Source organism: Carcharodon carcharias, chromosome 2, assembly GCF_017639515.1.
Source record: "Carcharodon carcharias isolate sCarCar2 chromosome 2, sCarCar2.pri, whole genome shotgun sequence".
In the NCBI taxonomy this organism is placed as follows: domain Eukaryota; kingdom Metazoa; phylum Chordata; class Chondrichthyes; order Lamniformes; family Lamnidae; genus Carcharodon; species Carcharodon carcharias.
In genome coordinates, this window is record NC_054468.1 from 39,499,813 (window position 1) to 39,518,899 (window position 19,087).

Sequence of the window (19,087 nt, forward strand, 5' to 3'; positions counted from 1 at the left end):
AGTGATTCTGTGGTGTTTGGGGAGGAAAAATGTAAGGTGCTGTAGGAATTGATATCGGGATCGCTGCCATCTCTAATTTACATTAGTACCTTGAACTCAGAAATCCAAATAATTGATACAGTTTTCAGATGATACCAAACTAGAATGGCAGTGGTGAAAGGAGGAAAATGAGAAATTAGAAATGAGTTGAACAAAATATTTAATGAGCAAAACAATGGCAGTTTGAAATTTAATGCTTACAAAAGTAAAGTGGAGTCAGAAGGAAAAATGGGCCACACATGCACCACCTTCGTATTAAAATTGCTAAGGATGAAGTTGAAAGAGACCTAAGAGACTTGGATGCTATCATATCAGTAATGCTGAGTGCTGTTCAATATCCAAAATGATATCTGCAGAATGTGCATCCACAATTGGGGCATAATGCATTGGACGTCATATTGATGAGGGTGTTAGTGTGCATGCTGAATGACCGCTGGAAGTATAGAGAGCAGGCTGAACACGATGTTGTCATTTTGGAGCGCTATACTCCAGATAACACTTTCTTAATTCCATACAGTGGAACATGCATTCAGTGTGCCAGCTAGAATTGGTTCCTTAGCCAGCAGTGACTGACTCAGCTCATTGAAATTGCTGCTAATATAAACACATTCAGTCTGAGGGTGAGAAATGAGAGTCGGAAACTTGAGTCTTAAACTTAAATAAAGGCAATTATAAGGGTATGAAGGCAGAGTTGGTTAAAGTGGAATGGGAAAATAGATTAATAGTTTAGACATTAGAGAAGCAGTGGCAGACATTTAAGGAGATATTTCATAACTCACAACAAAGCCATTCCATTGAGAAAGAAAGACTCTGAGAAGGATACTCCATCCGTGGCTAACTAAGGAAGTTAAGGATGGTATCAAATCAAAAGAAAAGACATATAATTCTGCAAAGATAAGTGGTAGCCCAGAAGATTGAGAAAATTTTAGAAACCAGCGAAGGATGACTAAAAAAATAAAGAGGGAGGAATTTGAGTATGAGAGAAAACTAGCAATCAGTATAAAAACAGACTATAAAAGCTTCTAGGACTATATAGAAGTAAAAACAGTAGCTAAAGTGAGTGTTGTTCCCCTAGAAAGTGAGACTAAGGAATTAATAATGGGAATCAAGGAAATGGCAGAGGCTTTGGACAAGTATTTTGTATCTATCTTCACAGTAAAAAAATACAAAAAACACCCTAAGAAGTAGAAATCAAGAGGCAAAAGGGAGGGAGGAACTTAGGAAAAAAACACATTCACCAAAGAAAAATTGTAAGAAAAGCTAATGGGACTACAGGCTGACAAGTCCCCAGGACCTGATGGCCTGCAACCTAGGGTCTTAAAGGAAGTGGCTGCAGATACTCTTCCTACTGCATAGATTATTTTGTTGTTTATGTTTGAAAATTTATTGAAGATAACCAAGCCAGTGGTAAAATGGGGAATATAAACAGAAAATACTGGCAATTATTAGTAGATCTGGCAGCATCTGATGTTCTCATGAAAGGTCATAGATCGGAAATGTGAACTCTGTTTCTCTTTCCACAGATGCTGCCACACCTGCTAAGCATTTCCAGCATCTATTGTTATTATTTCAGATTTCCAGCATCCACAGTATTTTGCTTTCGTATTGGTGATAAAATAACATCAATACATCACTATGCAGCTTTTGTACCCAAACTCTCAAAAATACTGAACCCTCTAAAATGGGAAGTTAAAGGCAAGCTCATCTCTGAAGTCTGAGTCTCACCATCAGTAACTTTTCCCAAAAAGTAAACAAAAAGTTGTCATTAACTTGAAAAATCATTTTGTTTTGTGAATATTTTTGCTTACACCAAGATGAGCAACTTTGAGGACTTAGTGACCTTGAAAGTGTTGGACAGCTGAATTAAGAGTGAGATATAAGGTTCATTAATCACCTTCCAGCAACCATCTCCTTTGTGCCTCGTACTGTCAGGGTCCATAGCTCCTCTAAAATGTTCCGCTCATTGATGTCATTGCTACTCAACATTTAAACAATTCCATAAAATTAAGAGTGTTTTCAGTAGCTTTCCCCCCACCCCCCCCAAAGGGAAACACTCTGAAATTTCCTTTTTAAAATAAAACTACAATTAGAAGCTTCTGATGGGTCAGTGGGCAACATGTCTGATTGAACCCTGGTCATGTTCTGAGCTAATGATCTCCCCCGAGCAACCTCAGGATACTACTATGGGCTTGTGTTGCTGGGACATTGAAAAGAAACATGAAACAGGATTCCAACTCCTCATTAGAAAGCAGATATGCGGGCATCTGGCAAGGACAGGACAGTACTTAGCTGTGTTGCCAAATAACTTGCATACATTTATTTTCTGGGATCACACATTAAAAATAGTGCTACTGGTGCAATTTAGCAAGTAATTCAACAAATTGTGGCCCTCAGGAACAGAGGGAAAAGAACTGGAAGGAAAGAGAAACACATCAACTAAAAACCTAACTTCAAGATGGTATTATACATTCTAAATATTGTTTGCACAAATACATTGGGATTGAATCATTTTAATTGTTTGCACAATTTCATTCAAAACAGATAAGATAGTTCTCAGGGAACCTAAAGCATTCAGACACTTTTGTTCAGCAGTTTCAATGTGCATTGATCTTGTTCATTTAAAAGGTAATGACAATTTGGGCTCTTCCAACCACCACCACCAAACTCCGCCCCCCCCCCCCACCCCCACCCCGTTGTTTCTGATAAAAAGCAGATATTTTTAAGGTTATCAGTTGGCAACGCTTTTGCCCCAAATCAGAAAGGTCCCATTACATGCTTTAGCACATAATTAGAGTGGTATTAAAGGATTAAGTACTAAACCTGTCTTATTTTGATGTAAATAATCCCAAGGAGGTCCTGTGGCACAGTGGCAGTGACCTTGCCTCGGAGACAGAAGCTCTGGGTTCAAGACCCACTCCAGGACTTGATGGCCATGGAAAGTGTGTTCATAATGTGGCCAAACTGGTTGGGCAGAATTTTACAAGTCGGCAAGCGGGGGTGGGGCCTGCTCGCCAATGTTTAAAATGACACACCCGATTTTCAATTTTCAGGAAGGCAGGAGCACAGCCAAATCAGCTGCGTGCCCGCCGACCTGTCAATGGTCAATTGAGGCCATTGACAGGGTCAATTAAGTAATTGAAGGACCTGCCCGTCCAACGTTAAGGTTGGCGGGCAGGCCAGGAGCCCCGGCGGGATTAGAAAAAATATGAAACCTCATCCACAGGCGGGATGAGGTTTCATGTAGGCTTTAAAATATTTTAATAATGATTTTGTAAAAATTATGGACATGTCTCAACTCATGTGACATTGTCACTTGAGGGGACATGTAAGGGAAATTTTATTTTTCTATTTTTGTATTTTTTTTACATGTACAGCCGATCTCCCTGAGGCAGCACTTAGCCTCAGAGAGATGAGTGCGCTCTTTTGTGCGCATGCACAAAAGAGCGCATTCTCGATTTTGGGAATGTGCCCCGCCCACACAGGGAGCGCATAGCACTTTTGTGCTGACATCACCCTGGGCACAACTCCGATCAGGGGTGTCGATTGGAAGTGTGCCTGTACCCGCCCACCCATCAACTCCCGCCCCCCCCCCCCCCACCAAAGATGGGGGGAAAATTCAGCCCGTTAAGTATCAACTTGTAAATCCTTCCAACATACACTAATGTAGGCAGTAAGAGTAGGAGAGATTCCTGGTGAGCCATGATGGAAAGAAAATTAGGTTCTCTACCATCACTATCCATAGGTCTGGACTACAACATGCATGTTAAGTGCGTGTTTCCATTGCAGCTCAGTCCCATTTGGGGGTGGGGGAGGGGGTCAGTTGGCCAAGGTTGGTGTGCACCAACTGGCACTAACAGCATGGGGGGGGTTCAATCCCTGGGGTTGGGGTAGATTTGGGACCTACCTCCTTGCCCTTGCTGGAGGTCGTGATGTTGTGGGTTGGACACCCCTTTGGACAGAGAACTGAAGAGGAAATGATCCCAAAGTACAATTCAAACAAGAACAATTCATTTTCCATGTATTCAGGAGAGCACCAGGTGAATATTAAATGTCAAATGTGATTCAGTTCATACCACTCTGGCCTAACTCAAAAGGTTCAAGACTCACTCCAGCAATTGAACACAAAAATCAAAAGCTGATACTTGAGTCCTGTGCTGTCAAAGGTTTGGTCTCTTGGTTGAGATGTTAAACTGAGACCCTGGGTGAAATTTTCCCAGAATTGCACCAAGTGCGGTCACAGGTAGGTAAAATGGAGTCCTACCCCCTGACAAAAATGGCGGGTTTTCATGCCATATCATCCTGAGCCCGCCTCATTATTTATTCACCTCCGCAAAACACACCATCTCCCTGGCAAGCAGGCTCTCATTCACCCAGCTGCCATCTTTAAAAGGCAGCCACCAGCACAGTGCTCATTGCCACCAGTTCACCACCACTGCCTGGGAGACATGGCCAGCAAAGGAAAAAAACTGCAGTCCCCCCGCTTCAATGACGGGTCCCTCGAGCGATTGCTGGTTGCCCCGCTGGGATGTGCTCTAACCCCCACTCTGGCTGCAGGATGGGTAACAAAGTCACCGCCCAGCATGGGAGGTGGTAGCAGCGGTGGTCAGTGCAAACAGCCTGCAGAGGAGGACAGCCACCCAGTGCTGCAAAAGGATGAACAATCTCCTCCATTCTGCCAGGGTAAGTCACTCTTTTCATCACTCCCGACTCTCACACTCACAAACCCATCACACATCCACAGGGCCCTCACTCACTGCCAGTGCAAGGGACATCACCATTCACTCTTTCACACTCACTGTCATTGTCCTCATCCTGTCCTTGAGACCACTCACCTCTTACACAGGCCAGGCATACTTATCATCTGGCCCGGCAGGCGTCCTGATGCACTCTCTCCATCTCTACCCATGCAGGACAAGCTGGCTCACAGCAGGAGGGAAAGGTCGCAGACAGGTGGAGGGATGCCAGAGTCAAAGCTCTGACAGAATTTGAAAACAGAGCCATCCAGCTGGCCAGCGAGGATCTGGACCAGTCCTGTGCTGACAGTGAGGTTGGTGCTGCTCTACCAAGTGAGGATCCAGCAGTGCAACAACCATCAGACAACCATGCTGTGAGTGATGTGTCCTCTTTCACAGGCCACTGCCATGCACTAATTATCTCCCCTTGCTTTCGCAGGCACATCTGCCAAACAGCCAACAGAGTCCATTACCCAGGACATCCAATTAAGCCCCGAAGAAACCTCTGAAGAGGAATCTGAAGGCACCTTCCCTGAAATTCCGTCACAGCCTCACCCACACCCTCCACCAGTGCAGAGACAAACATCTTGGTGGGACCTAGCTCGAGAGTAGCCTCGGGATCACAGTCTGGTGAGTACATCACACTTTCTGATCCACAGCAGGCGGAGGCAGGGACTTCCCAGGTCCCCGGCACTCGGAGGACCGCTGGAGGCCAGAATGTTCCTGAGTCCGAGTCAGATGACGAGCCTCTGGACTCGGTCATGTCGTAGTTGCTGGAGCTGCAAAGGCGGGCTTGGGAACATCAGGAAGGGATATCTGTTGTGCTCCTCGGATTGCAAGGCATGATGCAGGAGTGTGCCCATCTTCAGGCTGAGGTGATAGCTCCAGCATTGCAATGTACCGAGGCTAACACTGGCAGGATGGCAGCATCCATGGAGACCTTGGTCCAGGACGTCACTCCTGCAATGCTGTATGGGCTCAACTCCATCACTGACGCCATAGTTGGCCTCCAACTGTGTGTACACGAGAGGGATGCGGGGCAGCTCGATCTCACTCCAGCTACCCCTTCTGCTCACAAAGTCAGCCAGAGGCTTTGGGGCACCCATAGGGAGGAGGATCAGCTGGTACACACTCCGGGGCCATCTGCCCAGGTGACTCTGGGAGTGACCGGCCCATCTGACTCCCCTCTTCCTGTGACCTCCACAGCTCCAGCTTTACAGGCTGAGGAGGGTGCCACTGCCACACAGCCCCCAAAAGCAGGCCGGGGCCCACAAAGTCTCGGCCCTCCAGAGGATGCCTGCCAAAGTCATCACAGACAGGGGGTCATCGTCAGCATGCTGCCTCCACCTCTGCTGAAGATGTCTGGGGAGCACCAAGACATAGCGGCAGAGTTAGGAAAGTTAGGGTAAAATTAGTTGCACAGCTTGGGTATGAGTGGTAATCACTTGTACATACTGTTCACTATTGTCAATAAACTCCTAAGAATGTCTCCCTGCTCGAGGCTCCTTGTCCTGATGAGCAATGTTCACGTCACTCAGATGTGAAACCTTTCCGCACAAGATAAAGACAGGAGTCTCAGTCCAGGGTCTCTTCCTTGTGCTCTGTGCAGCGTTCAGACCACAGTGATGGTCCAGCCTCATTCCCTGGAAACATTACTGCACCTCGGTGGTGCTAGATTTGCTGCCAGAATGTAGTGGGCAGGCGCTACAGGGTTCTGTCATTCTCTCTGTGTGTTCTCAGCACCTTTAAGGTGGGACTGGCCCCCATCACACCAGAACCTGTGCATCAGCTCTTGAGGGGTGGAAGTGCTGAAAGCGGACACAACATCAGATGCATCTAAAGTTTCATTGTTGCAGCTCTGAGATGGCCCTGATATTGGAGCGCAAGTGAGCTGCCCTCGGCCATGCAGGAGACAGACATTCTCAGAGGCTGTGTAAAGATCTATGGAATGTCCTCATTGCATGTTGTCATCATCCTCCACAAATCTGGCAGCTATGAGGGCCTCCCAAGCATGCCTGCCTCGTCTAGCTGGTGAGAGAGCCTCATCCCCATCATTGTCACCACCGAGGGCCCCTTCACCCTCATTTCTGTCAGCAGCGTCCTCATCCGAGGAGACCTCCAGCTCCTCCATCTCCTCCTCAGCCAGTTCCTCTCCCTGTTGCAGTGCCAGGTTGTAAAGGGCGCAGCAGACAACGACGATGCATGATACCCTCTGCGGATTGTATTGCAGGGCTCCTCCAGACCACCCCAGGCACTGGAACCACATCTGCAGCATCGCAATGGTCTGCTCCACCAAGTTGCGAGCTGCTCCATGAGCCACATTATAGTGTTGCTCTGCGGCCAAACTCTTGGACCCTGAAAGGCTGCAGGGATCTGCGAGCGACTCAGGATGTAGACTTCGTGCACACTCCCTGGAAACCATGTGCACACCTGCAGGATGTGTTTCTGGTAGTCGCACACCAGCTGCATGTTCAGTGAGTGGAAGCCCTTGCGGTTGATGAAGTTCACCGAGTGTAGCGATGGAGACCTGAGTGCCACATGAGTGCAGTCAATCGCACCCAGCACCTGTGGGAATCCCGAGATCAGGGTGAATCCAATGGCCCTTGCAACCTGGCTGTCCCAGTCCTGGGCGATATGCACAAAGTTGTGTACCATGGAGAAGATGGCATCCGTGACCTCATGGATGCATTTGTGGCTGGTGGATTGTGAAATCCCACAGAGGTCACCTGTGGAGCCCTGAAAGGAGCCGCTGGCACAGAAATTGAGCACCGCGGTCACTTTCACAGCCACTGGCAGTGGATGCCCTCCATGTCCCCTTGGTGCCAAGTCCTGCAGTAAGTGGCAGATGTGAACCACCAAGTCCCTAGACATGCACAGTCATCGGCGACACTGGTTCTCAGTCATCTGTAGGAATGGCAGGCGGTGTCTATAGACCCTGATTGTCGTTAGGAGCCGACAATCCTGGCTCGCTGTTGCTCCTGGGCAGCGTGTGCAGGAGTCCCTGCAGCCCCTTCTTCATGAGGTTGATGCTCCTGTCTTTGTGCAGCTAGAAACCTCAGTCATTCTTTCTTCAGTCTTCCACGGTGTCTGTAGGCCATCAGACATACAGCTAGGTCACCAGGATCCATGATCCTGACGTGATTTTCCTGCAGCATAAAAGGGAGAGAGACGTGGCTGTACTTAGCACCTTCCTGGCCTTGTGTGACCGCCCCTTAATGCTTCCCGGCGAGTGTTGGTCACCCCTCGGATGACCGGAGATGAGTGGGCTGCATGGCTGCCCTATCAACCAAACCAGGATGCTGAGATTGCAAGGGGCTGTGAGCGCCTCCAGCAGTGACTGCTCCATGGCCAGCATTGGTGAGGAGATTGTACAACGTGTGCAGTCCAACTGCTCCGTGGTGAGTGGGGAGATGGGGAAGGGAAGGGAATGGGGGGGGGGTTCGGTAAGGTATGGAGTGTTTGGTGGCACTTTGGTGCCTCTGCATTGCTTCCATGGGTGGGTAGGTTAGGAGCCCGAGCCCAATCACATCATTGTGGCTGTGCCTGATCTGTCTCAGTGGCAGAGGCATGGTCAGTTTATACAGGTGTCCTTAATGCGTGGCCACTTCCCTCACTTACTCTGCTCCCCACCCCCCCCTCCCTCGATTGCCTGTGCACAGGATGCAGCGTCAGGGCAGCATTTGACCCCTCCGACAAGAGTTGCCTCTGAGGCTGGCCAGCACTTGCCGCCGGACACCCGCCCACCTGCCCCCAGCAGTTGCCTCTGAGGACCACCAGCACTTACCCCCAGACACCCGCCTGCCTGCCCCCAGCAGTTGCCTCTGAGGACCACCAGCACTTACTCCCAGACACCCACCTGCCTGCCCCCAGCAGTTGCCTCTGAGGACAGCCAGGACTTGCCCCCGGACACCACCCCTCCTCAGAACTTACTCCCCCCCACCCCCGGTGCTCCTGAGGCCTGTAAACAATGGGCGAGCTGTGGAGAACGCAGCTGCTCACTTACCTCAATTCTCCCAAAGTGAAGGCTGCCAAGTGCACGTTGCCTGCCTGCTGTTGTGAAACACATCGAGTACTTTCCCGCCGACGTGGACGAATGGTACAGCGCGATTCCAAGAGCCTGGCGGGATAGCCTTTTAATTATATGCTGGTGCATTACAATTAGCTCCACGCCAACCGATGGCCATTGGCGAGCTGAGCAGATGATCGCGACCTGCCTTCATGTCATCGTGAAGCAGGTCACATCATATTTTCCATGCACGCCACCTATCACGCCCGCCACCAGCAGGCTCGGAAAATTCCACCCCCCTGGCTACCTTCTCAGGTGAAAGATCCCGCAGCACTATTTTGAAGAAGAGCAGGGAAGATATACCTGGTGTCCTGGCCAATATTTATCCCTACATGGGCATCACAGAACAGATTATCTGGTCATTATCACATTGAGATAATGTGGGAGTGTGCTGTGTACAACTTGGCTGCCATATTTCCTACATTATAGTCAGTGATTACACTTCAAAAGTACTTGTTTAGCTGGAAAGCACATTTGGACTTCATGTGGTTGTGAAAGGCACTATATAAATGCAAGTCTTTCCTTTTTCTAACATTCCTCCCTCAAACAATATACCCGAAATCCAGATTGTTTTGTTATTCATTTGCTGTTAAAGGACCTTGCTGTGCATATATTTACTATTATATTTGCTTGCATTACAACAATTAAAATTAATCATCGACTAAGGGTCTATATAAATGCAAATTCTTCTTGGCTTAACACAACATTTCATTATCTCTCCAAAAGTCTTGTATGTTACTATGAGTTTTTTTTTAAGACAGATGAATGTCTTATAGAACTAAGGATTACCTGACAAGTCAAGATAACTTAATTCCTTTTTCTACATCAGACAAAATAATACATTTGAAAATTATTGATTTTATTCAGCCAGATACATTATTATTAGCCATCTGTTCTGTGCCAAATTGTTTGTTGTCCAATTTCTAAGTGAGTTCACGTTACTCATGCCATTGCCATAATCATGTCAACATTTACAAATTAATTAATTAATTAATTAGACTGATGAAATGCAACTGATGTATTTTCCAGAGAATAAGGTTTTCAATGCAGAGGGATCTGGGTATCTTTGTGCATGAATCACTGAAAGCTAGTATGCAGGTACAGCAGGTAATAAGGAAGGCAAATGGAATTTTGGCATTTATTGCTAAAGGAATAGAGTATAAAAATAGGGAAGTGTTGTTGCAACTGTACAAGGCATTGGTGTGACCGCACAGGAGTACTGTGCATAATTTTGGTCCCTGTACTTGAGCAAGTATGTAGTTGCACTGGAGGCGGTTCAGAGGAGGTTCACTAGATTGATTCCAGAGATGTGGGGCTTGTCTTATGAGGAGAGATTGAGCAGTTTAGGCCTATACTCGCTAGAGTTTAGAAGGATGAGAGGAGATCTAATTGAGGTATATAAGATGCTAAAGGGGATAGACAAAGTAGACATGGAGCAGGTTTCCCCTTGTGGGGCATTCTAGAATGAGAGGCCATAGTTTTAGGCTAGGGGGGTGGTAGATTTAAATCAGAGATGAGGAGGAATTACTTTTCTCAAAGGGTCGTGAATCTGTGGAATGTACTACCTCAGAGTGCAGTGGATGCCAGGACGCTGAATAAGTTTAAGGAGGAGATAGACAGATTTTTAATTAGTAATGGGTTGAAAAGTTATGGGGAGAGGGTGGGAAATTGGAGTTGAGGCCGAAATGAGATCAGCCATGATCGTAATGAATGGTGGGGCAGGCTCGAGGGGCTGAATTGCCTGCTTCTGCTCCTAGTTCTTATGTTCATATAAGGTTTTTTGAGCTTCCAGAGTGGCTTCTTGGCTTTTCCAACAATGTAAGCAGGCATCAATGGTACAAACCAGACAGGGTTATCAGATCCCTCTGTGCTGCAGCATCATAACATAGTGACTTGGCTAATGGCTGACAAAACTCAGCACATTTTTAAGCAGGACTTAAAACACAGAGGCACAGAGGTATGACGTATACGCAATAACATATAACCTTTATCCTTATCCAAACGACATTCAAAGCAATTAAGATTTTCTTTCCCCTGTGACAGAAAAGTTTATTACTGCATTGCTATACTATTTGCACTCTACGTTTTTAATCTTGAAAATTTCCAAGGCTAAGTTTACCAATGCTATTTAAAATAGGAACATAAATGTGGTTCCTGTTGACAATTAATATCCTGCATTTCAATATTTTAAATTTGAAACCTGTTTTCTTTCCCTTTCCCCTTTTATTGGGAATGTGATCACTTATTAAGTTCCATAGATATTGAAAACCCAGACAGTGAGTAAGAGCAAGCCGTTTGATCTGGAGGGCATCATAACTATGCCCAGTCCTGTCCTCATTCTGCATCCACACATGTAAATTATAGCACTGGATAGTGATCAGGGAATTGGAGCTCTAGCTGATTTTCCTCTCACTAATCTGGGGAACTTTGTTTTCAGTGCTGATCATGCAGAGCAGTTGAATAAAACATACCCATCTGGAAATTGGATCATAGCCAAATCGGTATGCAATCGTGGTACAGCACACACTGCACATGCCCAAGGAGGTCAGTAGGAGGGTCGCATAAAAATTGATCTGCCAGTCTCTTTAGGATAGAATTGGCGAGCTATGGGCACCATTCACAGCCCAGGAGGCAGCTTGATGGTCACAGATTGACAGCCAGGTAAGGCAGGGAAAAGCAATCTGGAATGTTCTCCTCTAGGCTCCACAATTAAGTAAAAAAAAAAACATTTGAAGCTAACTTTTCAGATAGCAGCCTCCAGCTGAAGGACCATTGGTTTGACTGCTGAGCACCTGAAGAAACTGACCAGAGCAGGCACAACGCATGCTGCGATCATTCACAGGCCACTTTTGCAAAGGGCCCTGATTTACTTATGGAGTGGGCCTGATACTAGTTTCAGGTATGCACGGTGGCTACCTATGGAAGAAACCTAACCAATAAGGCGGATAGCACACTTCCAATGTGGAATGACTGAGCCCATGCGCCCCCGCACACACCCACGCACACACAGTTCCCCCACCCGCTCCCCAATCACCATATTTAACTTTTAAATCCCATTTTACATCTTCAAAACAGGCACAGTGTCACCCAATTTTTAGGTCAATATTTTTAAACTCAATTCTTTATAAAAGTCATTACTGTTATTAGATTTTGATACTTAGAATTTATTTTGAACACCTTGTAAAACAAGACAAGAAATAGCTGTTATAGCCAATTTTATTGCATCATATTAGGTTATTCCTAATTAGGTTACCTTGACATATACTGCTGGATTGAAAATGACAGCTGCACCTCTTTTTAAAAATATGACAGCTGTATAGACGCTGGCGTTCCGAATCAAGTGGAATGAGTAAAGGAGTTGAAACAACATTGATCGCTTATGATGCACTTTTGTTTGCTGGGAAAGATTGGAAGAAGCTGTGTTATTCAGCCATGTTTCACTGGGGTAAGAACTGAATAGAATTTTGTGCTAGTCTGTTGGATAAATATTTTCTAGATTTCAGACCCACAAAACTGATGGCAGCAATAGAACATTTCAAGCTTTATATAATCACAAATGAATTTTATGAGAGGAATGTTATAATTACTATAACTGTCTTTTACCATTACAGTGAATATTCACATTTAGTGCAATTGAAAAAACCTGTCAAAGCACCATTTTTTTGAAGTACTAACATTTTAATATGTCTGCTAATTGAATGGCTCAGTCTTTCCCTTGAACACCAAACCAGACACAATAAGCAAATACTTTTCTCTTATCTAAAGAAGTAATCATTACATGTTGCAAATTATACTATGACCTTATAGGGGAAAGTGATGCAACAGGTGCCATCGCAGGCTCCCTATATGGAATTCTCTATGGATTTGACAATGTTCCTTTGAGCCTCTACCAGAACTTGGAGTTCAGAGATCATCTAGAACAGCTGGGGAGGCAGCTGTATCAGGTTGCTAGTGCAAACAGGTAAGTCCAACTAATATAGAAGTCATTCAAAGTCTAGAGTTACAGCCCAATTACTGAAAATGTTAGCTGCACCAACATTGCAAACCTTGCACACTAAATTTCAGCAGCTTTAGCAGATAAACTTTCAAGTGGAGTACTTTCTGTGTGTTATTTATATAAAGTTTAGTTAAATGGTATTTACCCAATACAAATGTTGACACACTTCCAGGGATGCCCAATCTGTAAATCAAAAATGGAAAAAAAAACTACCTGAAGGAAAATTGTATCATGTGGAAAATATTTATTCATATAGAACGGCATAACACACTAGCAAGTCAACATACACAAATATCTAACAATCCTGTGGGTTCTCTTGCTGATACATTACTTACTTTATTGATACTGAAAGATATAAGTACTCATGATGTTTTCAGTACTGCTTATTTACCATTTTATAAACTTGCTTAATATCCAAATAATTTTGTTCCACCTTTCCCTGCCACCACCCTCCCACGCCCCAGCCGAAAAAAACTTTTATTTGCAGTTACTTATAGAATAAACAATTTTTTTGCTCTACTTCCTATGCTGGACTTTGCATATTTTCCTAAAATACAATTTATTGGCTGGTCATTTGATCTTCATTTTTGTTGTTTTTCATTCGTTCAAGTTTTAGTTGATCAATTAATAATTGATTGTTAATTTCAACAATGTGCCTTTATACAGCGCTTTTACTATAGAAAACATTCACTTTTCAGAGGAAAATGTATGGATGCCAACTTTTTATGGAAAAAATTAAAAAAGATGATTGAAAGCTTGGCTAAAGAGATAGGCTTTAAAGGTAGAAAAAAAGTGGCTGGGGGAAGGTATGTAGGAAGGGATTGTTAGAGAGAAGGACCAAGACAGTTGAAGGCTGTCAACAATAGAGGATGGAAAGAGGAGGGATACATGGGAGTCCAGAATAACAGATTGAAGAGAATGGAAGAGAAGTAAAACTGGAGAAAGTTGCATGAAGTTTGATGGAAACACATCTCTCTTTTCAATAATATTCAAATCCTGTACTACTGTCCAAACTTTGATTTTCTTGCAGATCTTTGTGTTTCAGTGCAGATCATAGTCAAGGAGATGAGTCTGTAGATGTGCATCCAATTGCCAGGAAGTTTGTGAACAAGCGCACAACAGATGAAATCAACAATCTGATCAATTACATAGTTCAGCTGGAAAGGATAAAGAATGCAAACACCAAACAGTCTGTACACCTAACAAATGAGTTGACTACAGCACAAGTTGGCACAAAAGCAAAACCATCTAAAACTGAAGGAATGCCCAGACCCACTAAATTTCAGCTTCTTCAGTCAAGGTTTACAAAAATCGGTCTTCAAAGTAAACTGGAGAAACTACAGCCTCCTGAGCCTAAGCAAAAAACAGTTTTAGAACAATGCAACAGTGCTGCAGATCCTCAGAATATTGCAGTCAATTTTTCCACAACGGACAAAAGAGACACCATCTTTACTGAAGTGCACAGTCCCACTGACTTAATGGTTGAACAAAAATGTGAACCTATAGATAGTAAAATGGAAGATCGTGGTCTTGAAAGAGCAATAGCAGAAAACAATATCACAACTCTGTGTCACGCTACTGCACAAGCTCACGGTCTTCTTCCCAAAGTTCCCACCATAGACAGTAGACACACCAACTTTACTGAAATGCAGCAGACTATTGACCTGGGAGCTCAACAAAAACATGTGCTTCCCGTTGGTAAACAGAAAGATGCAGCTCTTGGACAATCAGGTGCTGAAAGTGGTACCATACCTCTTTGTCCAAATACACTACAACCTGCAGGGAAGCAAACATTTCGTACAGATAAACCTGATGATACGTGTTCAGAGACTGTCAGCAAAGTTGATGTGCATATCCAACTGGATTCTCAGACTAAAAACAAAATAATTACTTTGGATGAACCAGTTGTGCAAATGGTCACTGAAATCTTATATCCAGCTACACAATTCCAAGCTAATTATCCAACGAATAATTTGGCAAAATCTAGCAGGGCTAGTAGTGATGTTGATGAAAATGATGTACAAAATGTAAATTTTGCTGAAAATATAAACACAAAAGTTCCTTTAGGAGAAACAGTTATAAACTCTTCATTATGTATTTCCAAAATAAGTTCTTCTGATATAACCAATATCCATGAAAACAACTTCCAGATACCCAAGTATATCCAAGAAAGCTCAAGGATACCTCTAATAGGAGACACCAGTAAACCTGATGTTATTGACCTTCCCCATATTATGACTAATGCTGGACTGCACTGTTCATTACAATGCATTGAAGATTCTTTATCTATGAAAAATAACTTAGAGGAAAATCCAACACAAATAGGGAAGGAAAACACCAAGGAAACAACCAAATCACCATGCAAAAGCCCAGAATTACTCTCTGACACATGTAAGGTGCAAACATTAAAAGAAATTCCACAAAAATCGGAACCTGCTCTCACGACTGAAATTGTAACTTTGCCAAACAATGAATCACACGCAATAAAACAATGCGAGAAGCAGAATAGATGCGCCCCAAATCAGTCTAATGACTTGATCCTTGTAGCTGAACAGCACAGTGTCATGCCAAAGGAACAAGCTCTACTAGCGCTAAAGGAAAATGCGGGAAAAACAACTTCACAAACAAAAAGCTTTGAACCCTTCATCAACTTATGTAAAAAGCAACCTCTAAAAGAAGTTGCACCAAAATCAGAGCCTGCTACATCTCCTAAATTCCTAACTCTGCCGCACAATGAATTACAAGAAACAAAAGAAGAGGATTCTCAAAACAAATACAATTTAAATCATTCTGGAGACTTAGTCAACACCACCAATCAGCAGGAACAACCTCAGCAAATACAGAAGGAAAATACAGAAGTTAATTCACAAACCAGAAGCTCACAGTCATTCACTGAATCATGTGAGAAGCAAAAGCTGAAGAGAATTCCACAAAAAGCAGAGCCTGCTATCTCTAATAAAATTCACATTCTCCCAGAAAATGAATCTCAAGAAAAGAAACAGGATGTTAATCACCACAAATATATTCCCTATAAGCCTAGTGACTCAGTAAACTCAGCTGTACGATTCTCAGTTGTGCAAGAGGAACAGCCTCGAGAAATACTAGAGGAAGTTGCAGAGGCAACAACAATTTCACAAACTAAGGACCCTGAGTCATACAAAAAGCAAAAGCTAACAGAAATTCCGCAACAATTACAATCTGTTATCACTGCTAAAATTCTGACATTTCCATGCAACGAATTGCTTGAAATAAAAGATGATTATCAACACAAAGATATGTTCAATCAACCTAAGGATTCAGTTAATGTAGCTATATGTGGAATGTTAGAAGAACATCCTCCTTTTGTTGATCAAGTTACCAAAACTGAGAGTGCTCCTTCAACACAGAACGACTGTCCAGGCAACACAGCTTTTAACAAAAATAAACCATGGAAATACAAGGCATATAGTTACGCTGACCCTTCAGTGATTTCAAAATCAAACCGTAGAGTACTGTTGAGGGCCACTGATGTGATGCAGTTTTCTTTACCACCTACAACCTTTGATTTCCCCTAAATATGGCAGACCATAAGACAAAGGGTGATGTGAATTCTGGAATGTGAAGGTCAGTTAATATCCTAGTGAAGTTGTTTCATGTGATATCAGCAGAAACTGGAATTTCTCCAGAAACTGGAAACTCAATCTTGGATTTTAAAGAGTATTGAAATTGTATTTATGCAGCATTAGTTGGTTGTTTTAAATAGTGTTTTATGACTCACAGCTGGATCCCAAAGGCTTCATTCCAATCATACAGTTCAAGGAGCATTAGTTTCACGAGAAAACATTTACCATGCCTGTTCAAGAGGGCAGACATGACACAATACCACAAGTGACAAGGGATAGATTGGTCAGTCGTTTGCAGATTAAAATCATCACTCTTTTATTTCTACTCCATGATTTGCCAAATTATTTTTCGTCAAGTTACTGATCTTTTAAGGCAATCATTCTGGTACCTTAATGCTAAATGGATCAACCTTAAAAATTAATTTCAAAATGTAATGCAACAGAAGTAGAAATTTGATTTCCAGTACTTGCTCATCATTCATTAGAGAGGAGAAAATACTTTGTGTAATGCAACAAATGAATTCACATTTTGAAATGAATTTGTGCCACTTTCTTCTGCAGCATGGTAATGTTAATCTGTTACTATTTTCCTCATTTAAGTGCTGAAAAGCATGTACAAATATAAACCCATAAACTCTTAGCATTCCACTAATAAGGAATATAAATATTAACGTAAGTGTCTCACATTTAAAAAAAAGTGGAGTTGAGGTCAAGATCAGATTAGCCATGATCTTATTGAATGGCGGAGCAAATTTGAATGGCCTATTTCTGCTCCTATTTCTTATATTCTAAGGTGCAATAATTATTATTTATACAATTATTAGTCACAAGTTATGCCATACTTAAATGCTGGTGCAGTCGAATCCAGAGTAAAAGCTGCTCTTCCTGTAATTTCATGTTTAAATCTCTCTCATTAGACCTCCACCCCAGTCAAAAAAGCACCTTTCACTTCTACACTTTTCTGCAGCCTTTGGCATGTTTGGTCATACCGCTCTCTCCTCCATTATCCGACTGAGTGGGATTGCTCTCATTTGGTTCCAGTCTTAGCAATTCAATTAACTAGAGCATCTTCAACAATGGCTTCTCTTGCAGTTCCTGTGTGGTTAATCTGAGTGACCTAAGGATTTATCCTTGGCACCATACTCGTCCTCATCTAGATTGCCCCTCAGCAGCATCGTCCGAAGATGACACTAGGTTTCATATGTATAGAAAACATTCAGCTCATTTACCCACCCACTTCAATCTCAGTTGTTAGCTTCCTTGTCCAATATCAAGTTCTGGTTGACCCACAATTTCCTCAGTTGAACATAGGAGAAACCAAGGTCAGTACAACAAACTCAGAATCTTTACCACTGATTCCTTTCCACCTCAAATAGTGTCTCCGGTTGAAGTACACTGTTTGCAAACTCAATGTCCTAATTGACCCTGAGCTGAGCTTTTGACCTCATATCCCCACCATCACAAAGACCACTTACTTTATAAGATTACACATCTCCGCCCCTGTCTTAACCCATTCGTTCCTGAAACCCTCATCCAAGCCTTCATCACCTCCAAACTCAACTCTTCCAATGCATACCCAGCTGGCCACCAATCCTCCATAAACATGAACACATCCAAAATGCTGCCACCTTTACTGTAACCTGCACAATATCCCTCTCACTATCACCCTTGCACTTGATAACCTACAATAACTCCCACTCACCCACCTCCAATTTAAAATTCTTATCCTTGTGTTCCCATCCTCTATGTAAGCCCTGCAGCCTGAGAAATTCCCAAGAATTCTGTATTCCTCTGACTCTCCCCTCTCATACATCTGCCATTCTCTTCTTCCTACCATTGGCAGATGTGCTTTTAGCTGTCTAGGTGCTAAACTCTGGAATTCTTTCCCTAAATCTCATAACTTTGCTCCTCTGTCACCACTCTTAATAGCTCCTCGATTGGCTCAGTGTCAATTTTTTTCTGACTGCTTCTGTGAAGCATCTTGAGGTTTTTTTTCTACATTGAAAGCTCTATTATAAATGTATGTTGCTGTAGAGGTATTTAATTGATGACTTTTCAGAAATGACCTTGCATTAGCCAGAAACAAGCTCCTGAAATAAAATCATCATTGCAACAAGCAGGGGAAGTTGCAGGAGTAGGCCACCTCAACAATGCTTTAGTACTGAGAATATTACAGCTAGCAAAGGAATTACATAAAATTGTCACTTTTTATCTCATTGTTTCATTTTGTAATAATGTTGATACTTGGAAGACCTTTTAAAAATGTTTTCAAAATTGTGATTAATTACAGAGGTGTTTTGGGTTTTGACATTTGTAAAAATGAAGATGCATTTCTTAACTTATAATGGCTTATTTAAGATAAAATAAATAGAAAAACTGCAAAGGATTACATTAAAAGCTAAATGTTCTCAGGGTCAACGCCTGAAATATTAATATAAAAACAAAAGAACTGCAGATGCTGAAAATCCAAAACAAAAACAGAATTACCTGGAAAAACTCAGCAGGTCCGGCAGCGTCGGCGGAGAAGAAAAGAGTTAACTTCTCGAGTCCTCATGACCCTTCAACAGAACTAGGTGAATCCAAGGAAGGGGTGAAATATAAGCTGGTTTAAGGTGTGTGGGGGAGGCGGGGTTTGGGTGGGGGGAGAGAA

At 43.2% G+C, this 19,087-nt stretch overlaps 1 protein-coding gene across 1 annotated transcript in view; it reads left to right on the forward strand.

Annotated features, from left to right (window-relative positions):
• LOC121275292 overlaps positions 1-18,834 on the forward strand; it is a 39,645-nt gene extending 20,811 nt beyond the window's left edge. Inside the window, exons 6-8 of the mRNA XM_041182739.1 lie at positions 12,151-12,283; positions 12,646-12,799; positions 13,866-18,834. Coding sequence (XP_041038673.1) covers positions 12,151-12,283; positions 12,646-12,799; positions 13,866-16,389 — 2,811 coding nt within the window. The 3' untranslated portion in view covers positions 16,390-18,834. The remainder of the gene's footprint in view (positions 1-12,150; positions 12,284-12,645; positions 12,800-13,865) is intronic.
• The last annotated feature ends 253 nt before the right edge of the window (positions 18,835-19,087 follow it).